Source organism: Sminthopsis crassicaudata, chromosome 2 (assembly GCF_048593235.1).
Source record: "Sminthopsis crassicaudata isolate SCR6 chromosome 2, ASM4859323v1, whole genome shotgun sequence".
Classification (NCBI taxonomy): Eukaryota; Metazoa; Chordata; class Mammalia; order Dasyuromorphia; family Dasyuridae; genus Sminthopsis; species Sminthopsis crassicaudata.
In genome coordinates this window covers 501,449,810-501,470,912 of record NC_133618.1, presented here as the reverse complement: position 1 = coordinate 501,470,912, position 21,103 = coordinate 501,449,810, and the positions used below count along the sequence as shown (strand labels likewise).

Below are 21,103 nucleotides of genomic sequence, written 5' to 3'. Positions count from 1 at the left end.
AAAGCAGCATGGTGCAGAAAAAAGGCCTGACTTCCAGTTCCAATTTCACTTTTACTCATTATGGGGCTTTGGACAAATGTCTTCTCAATTCTCTTGGAGCCTTAGTTTTCTCATTTATAAAATGGGACTAATGTGTCAAAGCATCCTCAGTCTTAAAACACAATAGAAACAGGAGCTGTGATCACACAAGGCCAAGACACAATGCTAGCTAGGTATGGAGGCTACAGATCTGGGACCTAGCCTCTGACCTTTGGGGAGTTCTGGCCTTGATTAGGGCTGCAAGCTGTAATGGTAGAATAAGTGAAATTAGCAGACCTCAGGCCTCTCAGAGAGACTGCAAAAGTCTGCCTCATTTAATCCAATGCTCAAGACATCACCCAGTGGTGCCATTGGTCCTCTTCGGAAAAGGGCAAACAACATTACGTCTTCTGGAAGCAACACGTCCTGTGAGCTTTTGAACATTACTTATTGCTTTGCAGCGGAGCTAGGACCATGTGACCTGAGATAGGAGTAGGAAGAGTGAGGGGCAATATCACTACAGATTATAGATAGATGTACCTTGCACATCCTAGATATTTAATGGTGGTACTACGGCGATAGATGCCTAGGAAGAATGTACGTGTTTTCACTTAACATATATATGGTGCATCCTTGATGGTTACAGTGAAGTATGTTAAAGGGCTGGAGTGAGGGACCAAGAAATCTAACACACAGTCTACATGCCTTTACAGGACAGGAAATAAACATAATTTCCCTAACTCATAGCCAGGCATTGACTTTGACTATATCTTAACAAAAAATAACTTTATGACACTCTCTACTTCTCCAAGGCTGTCATGTACATAAAATGCCAAACTATTCATTTGCTAAATAATAAATGTTCCAAGTAATTTTTTATTTTAGAATACAAGAGGTACAAATGTATTTACAGTCATACATATACAATCAAATAATATATATCAAAGTTTTGTAAATATCATTTTAGATAAATATTTACAAAGTTAAAGTGACCATTTCCTGGAAGTAGAACACAGTTTGTGAAAACTCTATACACTTTATACTTTTCATTAATATTATTATAGCTTCTTTATTTTACAAAACGCCCTAAGGGACTTGTCACTTGTTAATGACTATGGGGTAGGGTGGGAGACACTAGAGGGCGCTCATTACTGGAGTTTGGGAACAATTGGGGAGGAGGATGGTGCAGAAAGGGGAAAAGATGTGGTTGGGTCTCCGGAGGGCTGGGACTGCTGAATCAGGTGAAGTGGTCTCCTAGTTTTCCCAAGGGATTTCACAGCTGTTTGGAAGTGTTTCCAGGGAGGGGGCGAGACTCAAAAGCACTGCTGCCAGTCCCCCTCGTTTCTCCCCTGAGGATAATTCAGATGAGGTTTCGGGGGCAGGAGGAAATTCAGCAGCGTGGACACCTCTTGACCTTACTCCTCCCAAATCTGTTCATACATAGTTGACCTGATCTACCATAATCCCTTTAGGCTTCCAGTTTCTAGTAGTGCAGGTCAGGGGAGAATACAGCCTAACATCAGATCCTTCTAACAATGGACCCTGCAATCCAGGCCAGAAAGTCTAACGGTCTCAAGCCTGCCCTCCCAGCTTCTACCCACCACCTTTGCCCAGCCGGACCCGTCAGGGAGCAGCGTTAGCAAGGACACTGTTTTTGAACGAAAACCAACTGACCTGCGTCTGTTTCCTGAGAATAATCTTGAGGGTGGGAGGAAGTAGGGGAAGGAAGACACCAGAGGCATCCCTTGTTTTGGGAAAGAAGGAATTCCTGATTCCAACCCCACTCCCACCCCCACTTCTATCCCAACCCGCATTGCTTTGGCCTCCAGACTGAATATAAGCCACCGGGAAATCTTAGATGGCCCTCATTATCGCCGCCGCCCCTCCCTCCCGCCGCCAAGCTGTCCATTTTCTGGGGATCACAACTTTTTAGAGCAGGGGGGTCCGAGGGAAACGGAGCCGATGAGTGATTGGGAAAGCCGCTCCTTTTCCTTCCGTCACTCATTCCCCTACCCCCTTCCTGAGGAGGGAAAAGGCGCCCAGGCTCGCGACCTGGGGTAGCTAGGTGAGGGGCAGGGGATACAGATTGACTTAGGATGGCCAAGTGATGTAAGAAGGGCCAAGGTGATGTAAGACGAAGAAAACATATATGTGTATATACTGAGGGCGCCTTCTTCTGCCCCCCACCCCAAGCTCCCCGGAGAAGGAGGCAGTATGCAAACTGTGCCAGCTGAGCGGGAGAAGAGACTTACTCAGCGGCCTTAAAACCAAATCACGAAACCAGCCCCTCCTCTGCACTCCCCTTCCCACGGCAGGAGGTCAGCTTTCGCAGATCTCGGGAAGGAAGGAATGGAGAGGATGGGAGAGCATGCCGCGCCGCGGTGCCAGGTTCCAATGCCTCCCGTCGCAGGCCAGCCAGGGCACCTCACAGCACCATGGTGGGGATGTGGTGCGCTGCCAGGGAGGTGGGATGGGGCACGGGCAGAGCGGGCGAGTGGGCCTGCAGCGAGGCATTGGGGGGCCGATGGCGGGCGCTCTTCTGGTGCGCCCGCAGCCCCGCCAGCTGGGAGTAGGCGCTCTGGCACACCTGGCACTTGTACGGGCGCTCGCCAGTGTGCAGGCGGACGTGGTTGCGGAGGGTGGAGGACTGGCTGAAGCGCCGGTTGCAAAAGCGGCAGACGAAGGGTTTGTCCAGGGTGTGGATGCGCATGTGAGAGCGCAGGTTGCTGCGGGAGTTGAAGCCCCGGTGGCAGATGACGCAGCGCATGCGGCCCGCAGTGTTGGCGGCAGTGTCCACTGGGTGGAAGTCCTCTGGTCGGGGCAGCGGGACAAAGGGCGGGGGGAGGAAAGAAGAACGGAGCGGCCGGGTTAGACAGATGGCGTCAGCCACTGAGCAGACTTTACCTGCGCCCTTAGCCTCTTACGTCAGGATAAAATGTAAGCTCCATGAGGGCAGGTGATGGTTCGCACGTCCAGGGCCTGACAAAATCCCTCATCCAAAGTGGCCTAAATATAGCCTTGGGTGAAGCCTGAAGAAGAGAAAGAAAACTGCTTCCTTCTCCCTATGGGCACTATAAGCCTCAGCTGATAATGTTGGTTGGTTTTAATGAGATTTGTTTTTGTTTGTTTTTTTTTTTCTGTTTCTCTCTTTAAAAATTCTTTATTACAAGGGGCAACTTCTGGGAAGAAGCGGGAAGATAATTTGAGAATGACGGTGATGTAGACAATAAATATTTTAAAATTAGGCAGTAAAAGTGAATGCTTGTTTGTTCATGGATTGATTTGCACTTTAATGTAGACACTGTCGTCCTGCCTCTGCCAGAGAATGACCGCCCCAAAGGGCTTTGAGTCGTTTCCCCAGGGCCCTGGGCTTCTAAGGGATGAAGGAGTCGCAAAGAACCCGGGAAACTGGCGTGCTGATACTGCAGGCGGTCAAGTAAATGACCACTTGTCAGAGATGCAGTAAAGGGAAGTTGGGAAGCTCCTGCGTGGTGCAGGCTGGATTCCGTGGCCTCTGAGATCTCAATCATGTCTGAGATCCCACGGCTTTGTGTAGAATTATAGAAGGGATCATCATAATGATCTAGGCTAGCTCAGGGCTTTTTTTTTTTTTTTTTTTTTTTTTTTTTTTTTGTTGTTGTTGTTTTTGTTTTTTTTTGTACCGGGAAATTCAGGGCCAGAAAAAAGAAATGACTAGCCCTAATTTTTTTACCGCACTATTTTCACCACAACTCACTGCCTCCCTTGGAGGAGCTACCATTTTAGAGCAGCTAAATGCCAATGAATATTCCAGGTAATTTATACTTTATGTACTTTAGCAGAACCTAACCATAGGTGTCCCCCAAGACTCTATCCTATTATTCTTTTTCTTTATACTATTTTCCTTAATAACAGCACCTTTTGGTGCCATTATTATCTTTCTGAAGATGATTCTAAGATCTACTTAGCCTGCTCTAACCTTGCATCTGTCTTCCAGGCCTGCATTTTCAACTATTTATTGGACATGTTGAACTGGGTATCTCTTAGTCGTCTTAGATAGATCTAAATAGGTCTAAAACTGAACTCATTGTCTTCCCTTCCCTCCCCCCTGCCACAGCTCCTCCCCACCCTTTCCATGGAGCCTGCCAAACTTTCTCCTCTTCCTAACTTCCTTATTACTACTGAGGCCACCACTATGCTTCCAATCATCCTGGCTGGAAACCTAAGGGTAATCCTCAATTTCTCACTCTCTTTTGCTCCCTTTAATCACATCAGTTCTCAAATCTTGTTATTTTAACCTTTGTAACATCTTTCCTATAAGCCCCTTCTCTCCTCTGACACTGAAGTCTCAGCTTCTGCAAAGTCCTGCTTCTTAAAGTTCTTCTTCTGCAAGAAGTCTTTCTCAGTCCTTCCGTAATGCCTTCCTAGGAGACTGTCTCCAGTTTATCACATCTATATCTTATTTGTAATTAGCTGTTTGCACAGTCTCCCTTATTAAACATTGAGTTCCTGGAGAGCAGGAACTGGTTTTGTTTTTTTCCTCTCAATCCCCAGCCCTTAGCATAGTATCTGGCATCTAGTAGATCCTTAACAAATGTTTTTTGGCTAACTATCATCCTTGAAAGCTCTGCCTTGAAAGCATCTTGTCTGGCATCTTGGGGCAGAGTAAATTAAATCTTATTGATCAGCCCCAGCTTGGGGTTACAGGATCAACCAAGCAAAACAGTGGAAAATCCATCAAAAGAGATTCCTGATGCCTTTTTTTTTTTTTTTTTTTTTTTGGTCGGGGGGAGGAATGAGAAAAGGATGTATCACATAAGCTGGGCAGGAAGAACCATTTGGTTTTCTTTCTTCCCCTCCAATTAGAAACTAATGACTATCATTGCCCTGAGGTTAAAAAGGAAGCAGAGAAATACAAAGGGCCACCTGTAAAGATAGCCCTGGCTGGTTAAGGACTACCTACCATGTTTGTTCTTCTTCTGTTCTTCTTCCAACCCTGGGACACCAGGAATCCCCAGGAAAGTATTGTGGGAGTTCCCATACCAAACTAGCAGCTCTTGATCCGGAGGAATCATCTGCAAAAAAAAGAGACCATGAGGCAATCAGAGGGGGAGAGGAAGATGAAGCTTCTGACTGTATCTCCTCATACAGGAGAAAGGCTGCTAGATTCAGTCAGAAGACCTAGATTCATATCCCAGTACTACCTGTGTAGCATTGAGCAACTCACTCTGGGAACCTATTTTCTCCATTCTAAAATAAAGAAGTTGAATTAAGTGATTTCTTAGGTCATTTCTAGTTCTAAATTCTCTGAAAATCTGAACCCGACTCTGAGAATTTTAATGTGGCCACATCTGTAGTTCTATCACAGTGGTGATTCAGTGTAGCATCCTGGAATTTTCTTCACCTAACCCTTAAACATGTAACATGCAGAGGGAATCTTAGATACATCTATAAAAAGTATCTCTGAAAGACAGTTTTGTGGGCCTGTTTTTCTTTCCATGGACTAGAAAACTCCATTTCTGAAAGTTGTGATTGGGAAGCAGGAGGCCCTGTAACAGAATCAATAAAATGGATTTCCAAAGCTTCATCAGCCTAATACATGGATAATAGGACATGATAATGAAAGAAAATCATCTTCATTCAAACTCTGGCCCAAAAAGAGGGACAGCCCCAAATTGCAATCATCCAGATGTTTCCTAAGACTGCATGATGTAGATCAGAGTGTTGAGCCTAGGCTGTTTATAGTATTCTCTCATCATTTCTCCTATGTATGAGTTGTTCAACCAGATGTTGGGTTTTCCAACAAATTTTTCTCAAATGTAAAGCCCATATTTAATATTTATCTCCTCTTAATGAATTCCTGATCCTCTGACTAGGAGCTGAATCTTTATAAATATGTGACTTGAGCAAATCACTTCATATCTCTGAGACTCAGTTTACTCATTTATAACATCAACATAATAATAAAATGGACTTAGTCTCTCAAATAAGATTATTGTATGTAAAGTGCTTTACTGACTTCAAAATATTATGTAAATTTAAGCTATCATCATCTTTTACAGAGCAAAATATATAGTGGGCTCAATACTAAATGATTCTCTTTAACTTTAGTAATCATCTAGGCAAACACCATTTTACAAAAGGAGAAACTGAGATTCAGAGAAGTACTTGTTGATTGGTTAGTTAATTTTTATCCCTCGCTATAGTAATGAGCATCCTCTATGGATCTTGAAATTGCTTTCCCCAAGAAAGAACAAAAATTACAAATTCAAGTTCTTTTTGAATTATTGAAAATATATGTGACAAAAAATTTAAGGGGAGGAAATACACTGATACATCATGCAAATGACCTTTTCTCTCCCCTCCCCCCCATGATTGAGAAAAGAGCTTCCATTATGAATTAGGAAATCATTAGAGCCTGGGAGTTCATGGCACACAGATTTACTCAATGTAAACAGATGGTCATAGGGCTTAAGAAAACTTCAGTGCTCAAGACTGAAACTCAGGAACTTACAAATTGACCAAAATGTACACAGCACCAGATGTCATTTTTGTCTTTGGATCCCAAATTCACTTTGGTGGCAACAACAACAACAAAATTAATAAGTCAAGACTTTAAAAAGATTTATGATTCTTTTGATTGTGCAAAGAAAAAAGAACCCCAAAAAGCAGCCTTTCAAGACTATATGAGAAGAACAAATTATCAAGAAGAAAAAAAGAGTTCAAAAATAGAGTGAAGAAAATCAGGATCATCAAAAAGTTCCCCATTGGAACAAGAAAAAATAATAGGAAGGATGGAAGAAAGAAAGAAAAAAAGAAAAGGAATTAGGAGAGGGAAGAAAGAAAAGGATAGGGGGAGAATGAGGGAGAAAGAAGGAAGAAAGAAAGGAAAGAAGGAAGGAGCAGACGAAGGCAGGGAGAAAGGACAGAAAAAGAAGTGTTTTTCCAAATAGAATAACAAATATAGACAGACCTTGTCAAAGAGAATAGGGAAAGGATGATTATGCAACAAGATAGGGCTGGAGGAATTTTCCACAGGCAGTTGTTTCAGGCTGTGAATAACCAGAAAACCCTGGACTTTGCTGATATCCTAAAAGGTAGGCCAAGCTCTCTGGTCAACCTCATTGAAGCAAGACTCTTTAACCCATTGGATTTGCATTCCGATTGAGAGAGGAATTAATTCTTTTAATCATACCCACAGAATTTGAATCAAAGAGAGAAGGGAGTCTGAAAAGCAGATATCCTGGGTCCAAGTACTTCCCTATTAAACAATCTGTCTTGAGGAAAAGACTGATGTCATGAGAATCTTGCTCCCCAAAACACTGCCAATCTTGGATTTGGTCTAATTGGAGAGTTTTAAAGCAAGAAGATTCAGTACTTAGACACCTGAAGGATGGATTTGTCCTATTGCTTAGTTTAGAGAGATGATTTGGGATTAGATAATAATAATTGGAACTTCTTTAGCATTTCAAGGAGGAGATGCATGGCACTTTATATCCATTATCTATTATCTTCTTAACAGCCCTCTGAGGCAGATAATATATATGTTACCCCTTTATAGAAGAAAAAAAATCATTGTGACTTCACTAAAATCACATAAAACAAATCCATATCTGCCTAATTCCAAGTTTGGCATTCTATTCACCATGTCATCTTCTTCTGTCGCCTTTGATAGCTACCTGGTAGCAAGATGAATGGAGTATCAGAGCCTGGATTTAACCAAAGAAGAAAGGCCAGGCAATCTGGCCAGGAAAAAAAATTAATTTTGCTTTTACAAAGAGCATTTAACGTGGGCCTACAAACACTTTAACTAAAAAAAGGCAAATAGTTTTGTCCTAGTATGAATCTCCTGCACCTTTCTTTCCTAGACATTATCATATCTTCCTGGAGCAAAGGAGACATATATTCTGAAAGTTTTGTATATAGCATTGGAATTAGGAGGGAAATGAAGCCATGGAAGAGATGAAATGATTAACCTCTATTTCCTTCCTAGGTCTGAAATTTTAGCAGAGTTGTGTAATGAGGGAGTAGAGTGAGAAGGACAAGTTGGGAGGACAGGGTAAGAGGGGAATGCAGAAAGATAGAGATAGGGGAGGAGGGAGAAAAGGAATCAGACAGAGAGAGATAGAGAGACAAAGAGAAAGTGAGAGAGAAAGAGAGGAAGAGAGAATGTGGTAGAAGAGGCCTTAGAAATGACCAAATTTTCATTTTACAGATAAGGAAGGGAAAACATGACTTGCCACGGTCACGTGGCTAGTCAGTCAGTCAACAAAGATTGAATGATAGAACCAGGATTTGAACAAGAGTCTCATTTTTCATTTCTCCAACTGTAACATAGAGCAAAATTTCTCAGCATCTTATTATAACTAAAAATGACATATAAGCCATCTCTTTTAATTGTTTCTCTCTCAGAAATGATACTCAAGATCTTTATCCTATCATGTATATGATGTGAACTTACAAATAATTTCATCTCTCTAATATTCAGATTCCTCATCTATAAAATACAGGGGTGGGAAATGGAGAGAGACAAGATTACCTTCTAGCATTCTATAATCCTATGTTCAAACATTCCATGTTCTAAGGTACCTTTCTACTCAGCTATTATATAATGTAAACTCCTTTTAGCTTTCAGAGAGCCAACTCCCCTGGGCTGACTCCATTGTTCGAATGCCAAATATATGCTTGCCAAAAAAGACTATTTTATGGAGAACTCACACAGAGCAAGTGCTCACAAGGTGATCAGAAAAAGCCATATAAGGATACACTCAAGATCTCTCTTAAGAACTTGAGAACTGATTGTATGACATGGGAGACACTGGCACAGACCACCCAGTATCATGTGCCTTTATCAGACAAGGTACTGTGTTCTATGAGCAAAGCAGAATTGAATAATCTCAGAGGAAACGGGATGTGCAAAGTTAGACCATCCACCCTAAATTTTCACATGGACTATTTTTGTCAGACAAGTAATAAAGCATTCTGAGCGGGTATTGGTCAGATCAACCAGCTGAACACTGTAACAGTAACAAAATGACAGCAATGTCATTTTGGTCCTCTTTGAGAAGGAAAGACAACAGCCAATCAACCAACCATATCCTCTAAATAACAGGGGTGAGTCCATCCCTGTTGGTCCACTGTAGATAAGATGACAAGTCCAAATCTCATAATTTTCCTCCTAAGGTGATCTGTACTAATCACCACTGTTAAAAACATTTTCTCTCTCTTCTGTTCTAAGCTTCCTACCAGCAATCTCTTGCCATTTTACTCATTGGGATAGGGCTAGTATGATATGTAACGTTCTAAAATATGATAGTTATAATATAATGATAGTTATAATTTCTAGGACCAAGTATTTGGGCTGAGGATTTAGCTAGGTGTGCTCCAAAGTCATGCAGGCCCATGGTTCCTAAATGAGACACAGTTCTGATCATTCCCAACAGGTCTTTATTTCAGAGACAGATCTGGGTTCCAGGGATCTGTGATTAATTGACTGGATTCCTTCAGGGCTTCAACTATGAATTTATTTTTTTTATTTTTATTTTTTTATTTATTTTTAGGGTTTCGCTTGGGAAAATTTCCAATTCAATATTAACTCTTTCTGTTTTCATGGAAAGTCACAATATTAACATTGATAACCATAATGATAATGATGGTGATATTCTAGGTGGCTCCCAGATGAATTTTTTATTGCCTGTCTCAATTATATTAGAAGAAATTTTAAGGAAATATGGGATTTGTGATATTTAACATCAATCAATCAATAAGCATTTAGTAAATGCTACCTATGTGCCAGGCACTGTGGATGCAAAGAGAAAGAAAGAAAAAAGGTGGAAAGCTACCTTTGTCTTTAAGGAGCTTATATCATGTTGGGATGATGGTAGTGGTAGAGACAACATACATAAATCAATATCTATAAGATAAATACAAATAGAAGACAATCTTAGAGAGAAAATATCTAGAAGCCGGGGGAAGTCCTCTGACATTTTGAAAAATAAATATGTATGTGTGTGGGGAGGGTGGGGGGGTGCATGTGTATATGTGTAGATAGAAAAATAGACAAATGTAAAAGCCAATAGGGAAAAAAATTACATCACAATTGAAAAGCAATACAGTTTTCTCAAAGAAGACATGATTAGTCTCTAGAAAGGAACTGAAAATATCACCTGGAACTGCTTCTGGCCAGGCTTTCAGAAGATACACAATATAATAAAGGAGGAAGGAGTATCTATAATCCTTCCTGAATGACTCTCCTCCACTCTGATCACCTATGGTATATTCTAACTGGGGAGATGCATTGATGAGCATTCAGAATTAACCTAGGAACTTTTCTTCCTCTTTCCCTCACTGTACATTTCATGTAAGGATTTCATTTTCTCAAGCCTAAAGTCATGTCAACACTAGCAAGCCTTGCTGATAAAGAAGAATTCAGCCAAATTCAGAGCTTTTCCATCCTCATCTCAGCATGCCTCTGTTATAAATATCTGAGATTGTGTTCTTTTGTAAGTTATAAAGTGCTATATAAATGTTAGCAATTATTATGATTATCACCAGTAAGTAAACACTGTGTCATCTAGGGAATAGGGACTTCTTATATATCTGAGAGCTTGAATAACTAAAACATGGATGATTTGGATGAATAAGAGTACATTTAACTTTAAAACTTTAAAATTCTAATGTGCATCATTTGTTACTTGATGATTTCTTATGAACATCAATTGTCCATGAATCATAGCCATCTATATATAGCTGGCTGTGGAAAGTTCTGGGTAAGAGGCTGCTGGACAACAGAGCAAAACATCATAGATATCCTGGTGTACACATTTGAATGATGATTGCAGAACTCATATAAAGAAGGGAAAGAGAGGGAGCTAGTAATGATCTGTTCCATTAATGGTGAGCTCAACAATTACCAAAAAGAGAAGTGGTAGAGGGGGGGGGGGAAGACATACAGAGAAAGAAAGCATCAAAAAGAGACAAAAAGTAAAGTAAGAGAGATAAAAAGACAGAGATGGAGAAAGAGAAATAAAAACAGAGGAGAAAGGAAGGAGAGAGATTGAGGAAGAAATAATAGAGATATGATTACAGGAATGATTTTCAGGAAAAACTTGTATCTTAAATCTCAAAGTAGAATAATTTATAAATTCTCTATTTTTCTCTATTAAATTTATAAATTCAGCTTTTACTTTTAGTCCAAATGATTTTTCACTTCTTTATATTACCTAGTTTGCTGGTATATGATATATTCCTATTAGAATAATCCAGAAATCTGAGCCTTCAGGGCATTTTTTTGTTTGTATTTTTTAAATGTCTAAGTATATCATGAGCCTGGAGAAATTTCCCACTAGTTAAAGTTAAAGGTAAAAATGAGTGTGGAAGGGGGAAATGCAGCAAGATTTACTCAGATAATACAATTCTCTTTTTGGCATCTCACAGAATTTTAGGCTAATTTATTCAGTTATTTATTATTGGGAACCAGATATTTATATACTGTGGGAGTGGAAGGTGGGGGTAGGATTGCATGAATAATCTCACAAAATGTTGACAGAATTTCTCAGAGATTGTATTTTACATATTGAAATGTTGAAAGAATGGATGGGCAACAAGTTAAAAAAAATTGGACTTAAAGATTTTTTCTTTTGCCAGCTTATGTATAGGCAGCATAAAAAGCCAATTAATTTCAAAGATATCCAGATCAATAACTTGCAAAAAATCATGTGCAACTAATCATCACATAACAGATGGGTTGTTTGAAGAAGGAAATTTGGATCTTGTGTGTGTGTGTGTGTGGTCAGATCTATTTACATCCATTTTCTAATATCCAATAGTAGGTTTTCCCATGACAATGATATCTATCCTAACTCAAACCTGCTCACTTGGTTTTGAGAAAATGGCTGCCTTCTCTAATCTCCTAAACTTCCTATATTAAAGCAAAATCTGAGATATTTACAATTTTTTCTTTGTTTTGCCAGCAATTTGATAAAGAGTAGTCCTTGGAGTCAAGAAAACTTGGGGTCATGTATTCTCAAGGTGTTTCTTAACAACTTTAACAGCAATTGAGAGATATGGAAGATATTTTCATGGCAGGCATAAAATGCCCAAATCAAAGAAGGCACTGTACTCCAAGAGCAAAGCAGATCTGCAGTAGCACAAAGGAAACAGAGATGCACAAATCTAGAGACATCTTCATCCCAAATGTTTAAATGGACTATTTGTGCCTAATCTATAGTAGAACCTTTCAAGCTCATATTGGACTGATCAGCCACAGTGGAACACACTATACCTTGATTCCAATTTCATGGTATCATTGGTCCTCTTCAAGAAGAAAGGACTTACCAGTAATTCCTGCCAGCAATCTCTTGCCATTTTATCCATTGGGATAGGGCTGGTGTGATATGTAATGATCTAAAATATGATAGTTATAATACTGCCTGGCTTCTAAGACCAAGTATTTGGGCTGAATATTTAGTATTTAAAGTATTTAAGTATTTAAACAAGAACTGCTGATGTGTGACCATAGATTTAACTTTAACTAAACACTTAAACATTTTGCCCCTAAGTAGCTCTTTGAGCCTATACATTTCCCATTTATGTGGCTGGAGGGAATTTCTATACTGGGAGTTGCCTTCAGTGATAAAATTACAAATCTGGACCCCCCCCAAAAAATAACAATCTAAAACAATAAGTACTGCAAAATAAAGTCAAAACAAAAGAATTACATATGTTTTACATATATTGGATTACCTGCTATCTAGGATAAGAAAAGGGAGAAAAAATTTGGAACACAAGGTTTTGCAAGGGTAAATGCTGAAAACTTATCTTTGCATATATTTTGAAAATATAAAACTTATTTAAGCAAAAAATGAAAAAAAAAGTCAAAACAACAAGCACTGAGAAATAAAATCAAAATAATAGGTACTGATTTGTGCAGTGCCACTGAAAAGATAATAATTTGGTGAAATTATATTATTTGCTTTTCTCAATTTTTAGAATTTCAAGTCTCTGGCCAAAGTAGGGGACTACAAGCTGATTTCTATTTTTAAATCTTTGAGAAATTAGTCACTCTAATTATTCCTATTAACTTCACACTTTGAATTCTTACCTTAGAATCTCCCAGGTTCCTTCCTTGGTTTACTTTACAGTGCTCTGGCACACACAGTGAAACATATCTAGAGTTGTAAGTTAGCTTTAGGTAGGAATATTTCGCTAAGATCCCAGACACAGTAACAACTTATATTTTTTGTTCTAATTCCCTACTTAAATGTAAAAACATGTTTATGTTTGTAGTGAAATTTGTGACTAAATAGGAGCTTCTTGTGGGTAAGAATCATATCATATTTCATCTTCCTCAATGCCTTGCACAGTGCCAGGAAAATATGGGTACAATATAACTGTTGAGTTCAATTGGATTGCATTAAGATATTTCAGAGAGAGAGAGAGAGAGAGAGAGAGAGAGAGAGAGAGAGAGAGAGAGAGAGAGAGAGAGAGAGAGAGAGAGAGAGAGAGAGAGAGAAAGAGAAAGAGAGAGAGAAAGAATAAAAGTATATGAGGGGAACAGCTATAAGGCATAGTGGATAGAGCACCAGCCCTGGAGTCAGGAGGATCTGAGTTCAAATGTGACTCAGACACTTAATACTTTCTAGCTGTGTGACCCTGGGCAAATCACTTAACCCTAATTACTTCAAACACACATAAAAAAAGGGGAAAAAAAAAGATTAAATAAAAGTATATGAGGGCAGTTAGATGGCACAGTGGATAGAGCACTGGCCCTGGACCAGAGTTCAAATCTAACCTCAGAAACTTACTTATTAGCAGTGTATCCTGGATAAATCACTTAAACTCACTTAACTTCCAAAAAATAAAATAAAATAAAATAAAATAAAATAAAAAGACTTGCCAAAGGTATAAATGTATATGAGGAGTTTAGGCAGTAAATCATAGTTTATAGAGAACTGGCCTCAGAATCAGTAAGACCTGTGTTCAAGGCCCATCTCTGATACATATTTATTGTGTATGTGATCCTGGACAGATCATTTAATCTTTTAGTGCCCCCAGGTAATTCTCTAAGACTATATAAATTGCCAAGTAATTACCAAAATGCTTTGGCTTGAAGAATCTCTTTCCTAGGACTCCTGATACCACTAAATCATAGTTTCCATCCTCCTCCCACCCACTCCCTAAAATTAAAAATCTGTGCGCATATGGGGAGGAAGAAATGAGAGAGGTAAGGGCATGTATGTATTGGTGAGAGTGAAGATACTGTGAAGATAAGTGAAGATAAGATGAGTAGATACTTATTGGGAATCAGGATGAGGATTCAAAATTAAAAGAGAAAATTCGTGAATGTCAAGATATAAGAATGTTCTGTTCATGAAGTGAACTTCAAATTGGGGCTAATTTAAGATCATTTGGTGGTGGGAGAGTCCTTAATTTATACATCCAGACTGCACTGGGTCACTGGATGATTAGCAAGTTTTCTCTCAATATCAGATTATCCAGCTTCTACTGAGAGTATTTCATACTATCCCTTAATCTTCACTCAAAACGTAGCATTTAAATGGCCCAGTGGTCTTTTCCCTTCGACAAGCTTCAAAGCTGAGGGTCCCAAGAAGAGCTTTTCCCTTAGGTCTCATTGCAATGGTATTTATCATTCCCTTAAGCCGCCCAGAATCTGTTAGTGGCAAGATCTGTCAAGGGCAAAGGCCAATCCTGTTTCCTCTCTAGGAAATGGGTTTTGAGTGCATTGCTTGGTCAGGAGGGAATATGATGCCAATTGAGGGAACTGCTGGGTCCTGCTCATGAGGTATCTGGAAATGAAAGGTTTCTAGGACTATCAGTGACACAGAAGCAATGACTTTCTTATAAACAAAAACAAACAAAAGACTCACACCTTAACTAGCTACAAGCTCTCTAGGAACAAAAATGAGGCATTTAAATTTGCTCTCCTAGCACTACCTCCCACAATGCTGTACACTTAAGACTTAATAAGTGTTTGTTGAATGAATGAATATCATAGCCTGCGGCTTTGGATGCTTCCTAACATAGACTCTAGATGAAACTCCTTTTGCATGTCATTCCTGTCTTTGCTGGTTTTATTATAATTATTTGACTCTTCTCCTAGACTGGAAAGTCTTAGTAGACTAACAGAGATGATGTCTTACTCATCATTTCAATGCTTAACACAGTGCCCTTCATCGAATAGGGTTTGAATAAATTATTATTTTTTTATTTTAATGAATATGGTCAGATTGAGAATTGTTATGGTTGGGTTAATGTGAACAATGATTGCTATTCAACCCATGTGGGCAATGGAGGAGTAGGCTAAAATTTTTCGTATGTGGGTTTGGTTTAGGCCTCCTCATCCTCCTAAGATGGTTGATAACACAGCTTAATACACTATGAATAAATAAATGATTCCAAATTCAAAACTCTCTTCCCTAGTTATTATTTCTTTTCTAGTCCTCTACATCTAAAGGAACATCCTTCAAACTTATCCTATAGACTACTTGTCTAGAGGGAATAAATATCAGGCATTCCTTTCTGAGATGCCTTTGATCACCATTTAAGAAAATTAAATTATAAAAAAAATTATTGCTGATTGTCTCCCTTATAAAAGAGAGATATTATATTTGGTCTTCTCTTAAAGTATACACATATACATTCAAATATAGGCATGAAGAGCTCTGCTGCTCAGAATCCCTAAAGGAACCCCCCCATGCCAACACACACACACAAACACACACACACACACACACCCCTTGGGCAGGAGGCTCTGTCACCCCACATCTTCTCACCTCAATTGCCTTGTAGAAGATACTGTTGCCAATTTGTACCACCTCCAGATTTTGCTCTTGCTCATTTCGGGCACATTTGATATAAGTCATCCAACTTCGATGATCTTCTTGGCTTGCGTCAATGAAATATCTAACTGTGCCATCTTCATTGAATACCTGGCCATGGGAAGAAAGGAGCCCAAGCTAAGAAATAAGAAGCTCGAGAAACAGTGCATTGGAGGCTTGTTGCATATATTGCATAGTGGGAAAAGCAACAGACTTGGAAGTCAGAAGACCTTAATTCAATTCTGACCTTTCCACTTATGAAGTATATGACCTCAAACAAGGTATCACCTCTCTCAGCCTCAACTTTCTCATCTGTGAAATGAGAAGGTTAAAGTGGACTGCCTCTAATGTCCTTTCCTCATCAACCATACTGTGATCCCATAACTGCTAAATGAACAAAGCCAATGGCGCTGGTTCGTACATATCTTGAAGCTGGAAAAAAGTTCAGAAATCATTTTGCCTGATTCATATATGAATAAGAATCCTCTTCACAACACCTCCAACAGGTAATCATCCAGCTTCTACTTCAAGACCTACTACTTTTTAAGGTAGCTAGCTTGTGGACATCTCTAATAGAATTTTTCCTTATAAAGCTATAACCCAACTCTCTTCAACTTCTATCTACTGTTCTTGGTTTTCTCTAGACTAAAGTAGAACAAGATTAACTCCTCTTCCTCTTTCCAAAATAATCAGTGGGCAGTTTCCATGAGTTTAGAGAAGTAAAGCCTGAGTTCTCTTCCGGGCTTTATTATAGACTTTCTAAGAGAGTCTGGTTCCAGATACCTAACTTTGCTTCTCTGTGAAAGGGGGAAGAGTAATTTTAATCTCCTTTCTTAGGATGCTCTAAAATCTTCAATATTAATTTCTTGGTTGCTACTATATAGCTTTGCCTCCCCCTGTGTAGGGAGTGGAGAAGAAAAAAATTCTGCTGCCAAACCTTGGCTTTGAATTCTAGCTGCTCCATCTGAAAACTGAAAACCTTCCTTAACTCATCTGATTTGGATAGGTTGAATAATGTTTTGGGCCAGCAACCTAGAGAAGAAACTTCATCACCCTGGGAGAAGGAAATCTAGAAAATAAAGTACCGGTAAAGCAAGGGAAGTGGTTTTCCCAGCCAGATCTCATTCAATTTAGGAATGTGATGAAAAATCCAGGATGCTCTGGGATGAAAAGGCCTAGGATGGCTTTCTTTGACCACACATTTGTCACTAACTGCATACCATGTACATCCATATAAATTTGGAGAGAGAACACAGAATGTCAGAACCAGAAGGGATCTTAGCATATAAAATGCCAGAGCTAAAAGAGACCTTAAGAACACAATATTAGAGTTGGAAGAAATCTAAGAAATAATCCAGTGCAATTTCCTCATTTTATAGATGAAGAACATGAGGCCCAGAGAGAGAAAATTATTTTTCTCAAGGTCATCCAGTTAGTGGTACACTGGATTTAGAACTTAAGGTCTTCAGACTCTCCTCCAAAGGAGTGTGTATGTGTGTGTCTGTGTGTGACATTTAAAGCCACAGATTCACTTGGTTCCTCAACATCTATATGTACATCTTTCCCTGATTTTTAGTATGATTTTGGCTTAGGGCCTGGGGAAGAAGAAGAGAGAGAGGCTGAAGGACAGATCCTTTGTTGCAGAGAAGGCAGGTTTTATGGATCTTCCAAATAAGGATGGAGCTCAGTCTGAGGTGTGTCCTTGAAGGGGATGTAGAAAGGAGGAAAGTTTGGTGAGTTATTGACCTCATGGTTATGTCCTCTTTGCTTCCCTCCATCCCCACTAAGGCTACTTGTTTATATGCCCATAAAATAGCTGGAGTTAAGAGTGGAGAATGGTAATTTTTGAATCAGTTTTTGCTTACATTGAACTGGGCAGGTGGAGTAATATATGCATTTCTCACCATTAATCTGAAGGATATCCACTGCTCTCCAATCAAGAGGAGAAGAACTAGGAGTCCAGTTTGTAGCACAAAACCTTCTCAGTTCCTGATAGTACCCTGCTCTGGGAAATTTGACTAACCTTCCAGTTCTGACTTCACAGACACCTTAGATGACTTATAGCAGTTTGGGACTCTCCTTGCAAAGTCCCTGCCCAGGGAGCTAGGTTGCTTGGAGGGCAGAAGTTGGTAGACCCCAGGCCCTCCCGGAAAACCCTTTCCATTTACCTCCCACATGAGGTTGTTATTCTTGCAGATGTCCACATGCTCCGGAGAGATGACCCTGCCTGTGAAGGGACCCATCTCAGTGCCTGCTTTGATCCAAGTCTTGGAGAAGATCCCCAGACCCTCCCCGGGGATGGAGCTCTGAGCGATGATCACTTCAGATGGAAGCACCAGACTCGACAGCTTCTGCACCTCTGCTGGGTGGAGAGAGGAGATGAGACGGGGCAGTGAGAAGGGAGGACAGCACAGGCTCCCAACAGAACCTCCCAGTCCCCTTCCCTCCCCAGACCCCAGCCTTATTTCCTTCATCTCCCCACTGATTTGCTGAAGAACTAGATTGCAGAATGAAGAAACCGAAGCGAGATCCTATTCTTAGAGTCCCGGTAGAGTCAGGCAAGGAATATTGAGTAAAAAGCAAACCGTCTTTCAAGGGGCTGCCTTTTCCTACACGCAGCTGCAAATAGGGGAGAGGTTAAGGATCAGGCAGATCTTTGGAAACTGCTTTTGGGGGTACCATAACGGAATTTCAGGACACGAAGAGAGGGAGAAAGACACCTCAGCAGCACTATCGTACAATACACAGCAGCTACCTCTCCCTGGGCGGAGGCTGCCCCTTTGCGCACCAGGATTGGGAAGTCCCAGCCTGGCTAGGCCCCGGTAGGGGTGGGGGTGGGTGGTGCCGCGGCCTCTTCAGGGTCGATCTTCCAGCCTCAGGCGGACCTGACCCCCGGCTGGGATGGGGGCTGCTAATGCACATTCCGGATCCTACAATGTGTTACAAGGTTCCCCTCTAAGCTACCTGGGAAAAAAATATGAGAGCGCAGAGGCTGAAAAGGGGGGTTAAATGGTGTCTATTTCAGCCCATCCAGCAATTTGTCACGCTGTTAAAGTGATCTGCATTCATTAGGATCAACTAGAAAGAAATTGCTAATTCTAAATTCATTAGCCCTTTAAGAATGCTGTAGCAGTAAATTCGGCCTCACTGCGGAGAAGACTTGTTTAAAAGGGGCCGAGGAATTCCCCTTACAAAATGGGGAGATTAGATGGTTGACATAGTGTGAATGGAACTGGAATTAGTCTTCACGGTAAATTAAGAGAGGAACAGAAATCTTAAAGGGGGGAAAGAGAGGGGGACGCCCAGAAATGCCAGCGAAAGGGAGAGATATTGTTTGCGGGTTGATGAATGAGGAATAAGAACTTGAGACATCTTAAAGAAAAGAAACTTTTTTTCTCTCCCTCTCCCCAGCCCTCTCCAGTCCCTCTTCCCCCCCTTTAAAGTTTCTGGGTTTAAGTGGGAACTTTCGCAGGTCAAGCCCAAGTTAACTAAATGAATTTAAAACCCTTCTTTTTGAGTCAACTGCTATTACACGCCTAGTAAGGCCTTAAACGCCAGGGACTTGGGCTCAAAAGGGGCGGGGGCCCGAGGGGGGGGAAGGGAATCAATGGCAGAGTGGGGACAGGGAGAGGGGAGAGGCGGGGAGAGACGGTGGGACCCGGAGTGAGGAAGTCAATGGGAGAGGAATTCCGAGGATTGTGGATTTTGGAGAGCTCCAAGAGCTGGGTTTTCAGAAAGTTGTTCCCCCTCCCAACTCACTCTCAGCTCCTGCGCCCAAGGAGGGCTAGTGTCCCTTTCGCTCCCACCCCACCCCAGTGAACTCCGGGACAAAGAGCTGCCTGAGCTGGTTCCCTCGGCTTCCTGGGCTTCTGTGCGTGCGATGGGCTAGGTTGAGGTGGGCTGGGCAAAGCGCCGTCCAAGGGGCATCGAGGTATGTAGGTATCAGGGCCCGAGCTAGCCGGGACCCTCTAGCTTGAAGCGGGGCGAGGGCGTAGGCGATAGACGTCTAGTCTTAAAATCACCCCGGGGAGCAGGGCCCACTCACCTCCGGAGAAGGACTGCGCCAGGACCTCTGCGGTGAAGGCGGTTTTGGGGTTGGCGTGGTGAGACTTTTCTTCGAAGAGCTGTTCTCCCAGCACGTTCCGCCAGCGACCATAGAGGAAGCTGTGCAGGATGTCGGAGGTGATCACCTCTGCCAGAGATAGCCCTTGCGGCTTCAGGCCAGTCTTCAGCACCAGGGCTTCCGCGGGGAGCACCGAGCCCATCATGAACCACCCCGTCCTCTCTGGCCACTCGAGACGGCAATGGGCTCGGGGGAGAGCAAGAGAGGGAAGAGCAAGAGAAGAGAAGGAGGAGGAGGAAAAGAAGGAGGTGGAGGAAGAGGAGGAGGAGAAAGAGGAGGGAGGGAGGTGGCCGAGAAAAAAGGGGGCAAGAAAAGTGTGTAAGAAAAAGATAGCGTCGATAGCCAAGTCTGAGTAAAATATATAATATAGATAGAGAGATATAAATATATATGGAGCTTATCAGTGTTTGGAGATGGGCTTTCAAGCGAGCTTTCGTCTTTTGCTACTCTACACCTAACAGTCTGCCACTTGGCAAATTCTCAGCCCCTTTATAGGAGCCGCAGTGACCCTCCTAATTGGTTATTAATGACCCCCCTGACGTTGTAAGATAGACTTGTTCTACCAGGGAGCGACAAACCTAGAGGGAGAAAGCGAGGAGAGAGGGAGAGGGGGGAGGGAGCCCCCTCCTCACCTTAGTCGTTGTCGTCGTCCTCCTCCCTCTCCCCTCTCCCCCCTCCCCCCTCCCCTTGTGGGAAGGGCAGAGGGAGAGGCAGAACCACAGGCTAGGTTTATCCCAGCATAGAAATCTGGGAGCGGGGCTGGAGAAAAGAGACTGCTCTTGAAACCCGCTACAAGTCTGCACTTCTTAGTTGAGGCGAGGGGGTGAGGGGTGGAACTGAGGGGGGGGCCGGGGATGAGAAGTGGGAGATAGGTACAAACAGAGAGGCAGAGCGGCAGACAGACAAACAGATAACACACACACTCTTCCTGGGTTGACTGTTGCCTCCGATTGTCCCAGTAGGCATCGGATGACAGAAGTCTATTACCACTATCCAGTCAAACTGTTTCTCGTCTCGGGACCTGACAGGGCCAGACAGGGTAGCACTCCCCGGCCGCCTCCCGTTTCTCCTCTCCCCAGCTCGTGTCTCAGTTTTGAGAAACTGGGAGCCGGCTGCTTTGTGATTTTAGCTAAGAAGTCTTCCA

The 21,103-nt window shown here is 41.7% G+C and overlaps 1 protein-coding gene across 2 annotated transcripts; it reads right to left on the bottom strand.

The window, feature by feature from the left end:
• Positions 1 to 880: 880 nt before the first annotated feature.
• PRDM12 (PR/SET domain 12) lies at positions 881 to 20,214 on the bottom strand. Of its 2 annotated transcripts, none has more exons than XM_074285187.1 (5): positions 19,882 to 20,213; positions 18,005 to 18,195; positions 15,792 to 15,947; positions 4,961 to 5,072; positions 881 to 2,829 (listed from the first exon to the last, which is right to left on the bottom strand). In XM_074285187.1, exons 1-5 carry the CDS (start codon positions 20,102 to 20,104, stop codon positions 2,444 to 2,446), a joined length of 1,068 nt encoding a protein of 355 aa, XP_074141288.1. In that variant the 5' UTR covers positions 20,105 to 20,213; the 3' UTR covers positions 881 to 2,443. The 2 variants fall into 2 exon arrangements, with proteins under 2 accessions (XP_074141288.1, XP_074141287.1); XM_074285186.1 differs by having other exon boundaries at positions 2,309 to 2,829; positions 18,005 to 18,198; positions 19,882 to 20,214.
• Between the last annotated feature and the right edge of the window lie 889 nt (positions 20,215 to 21,103).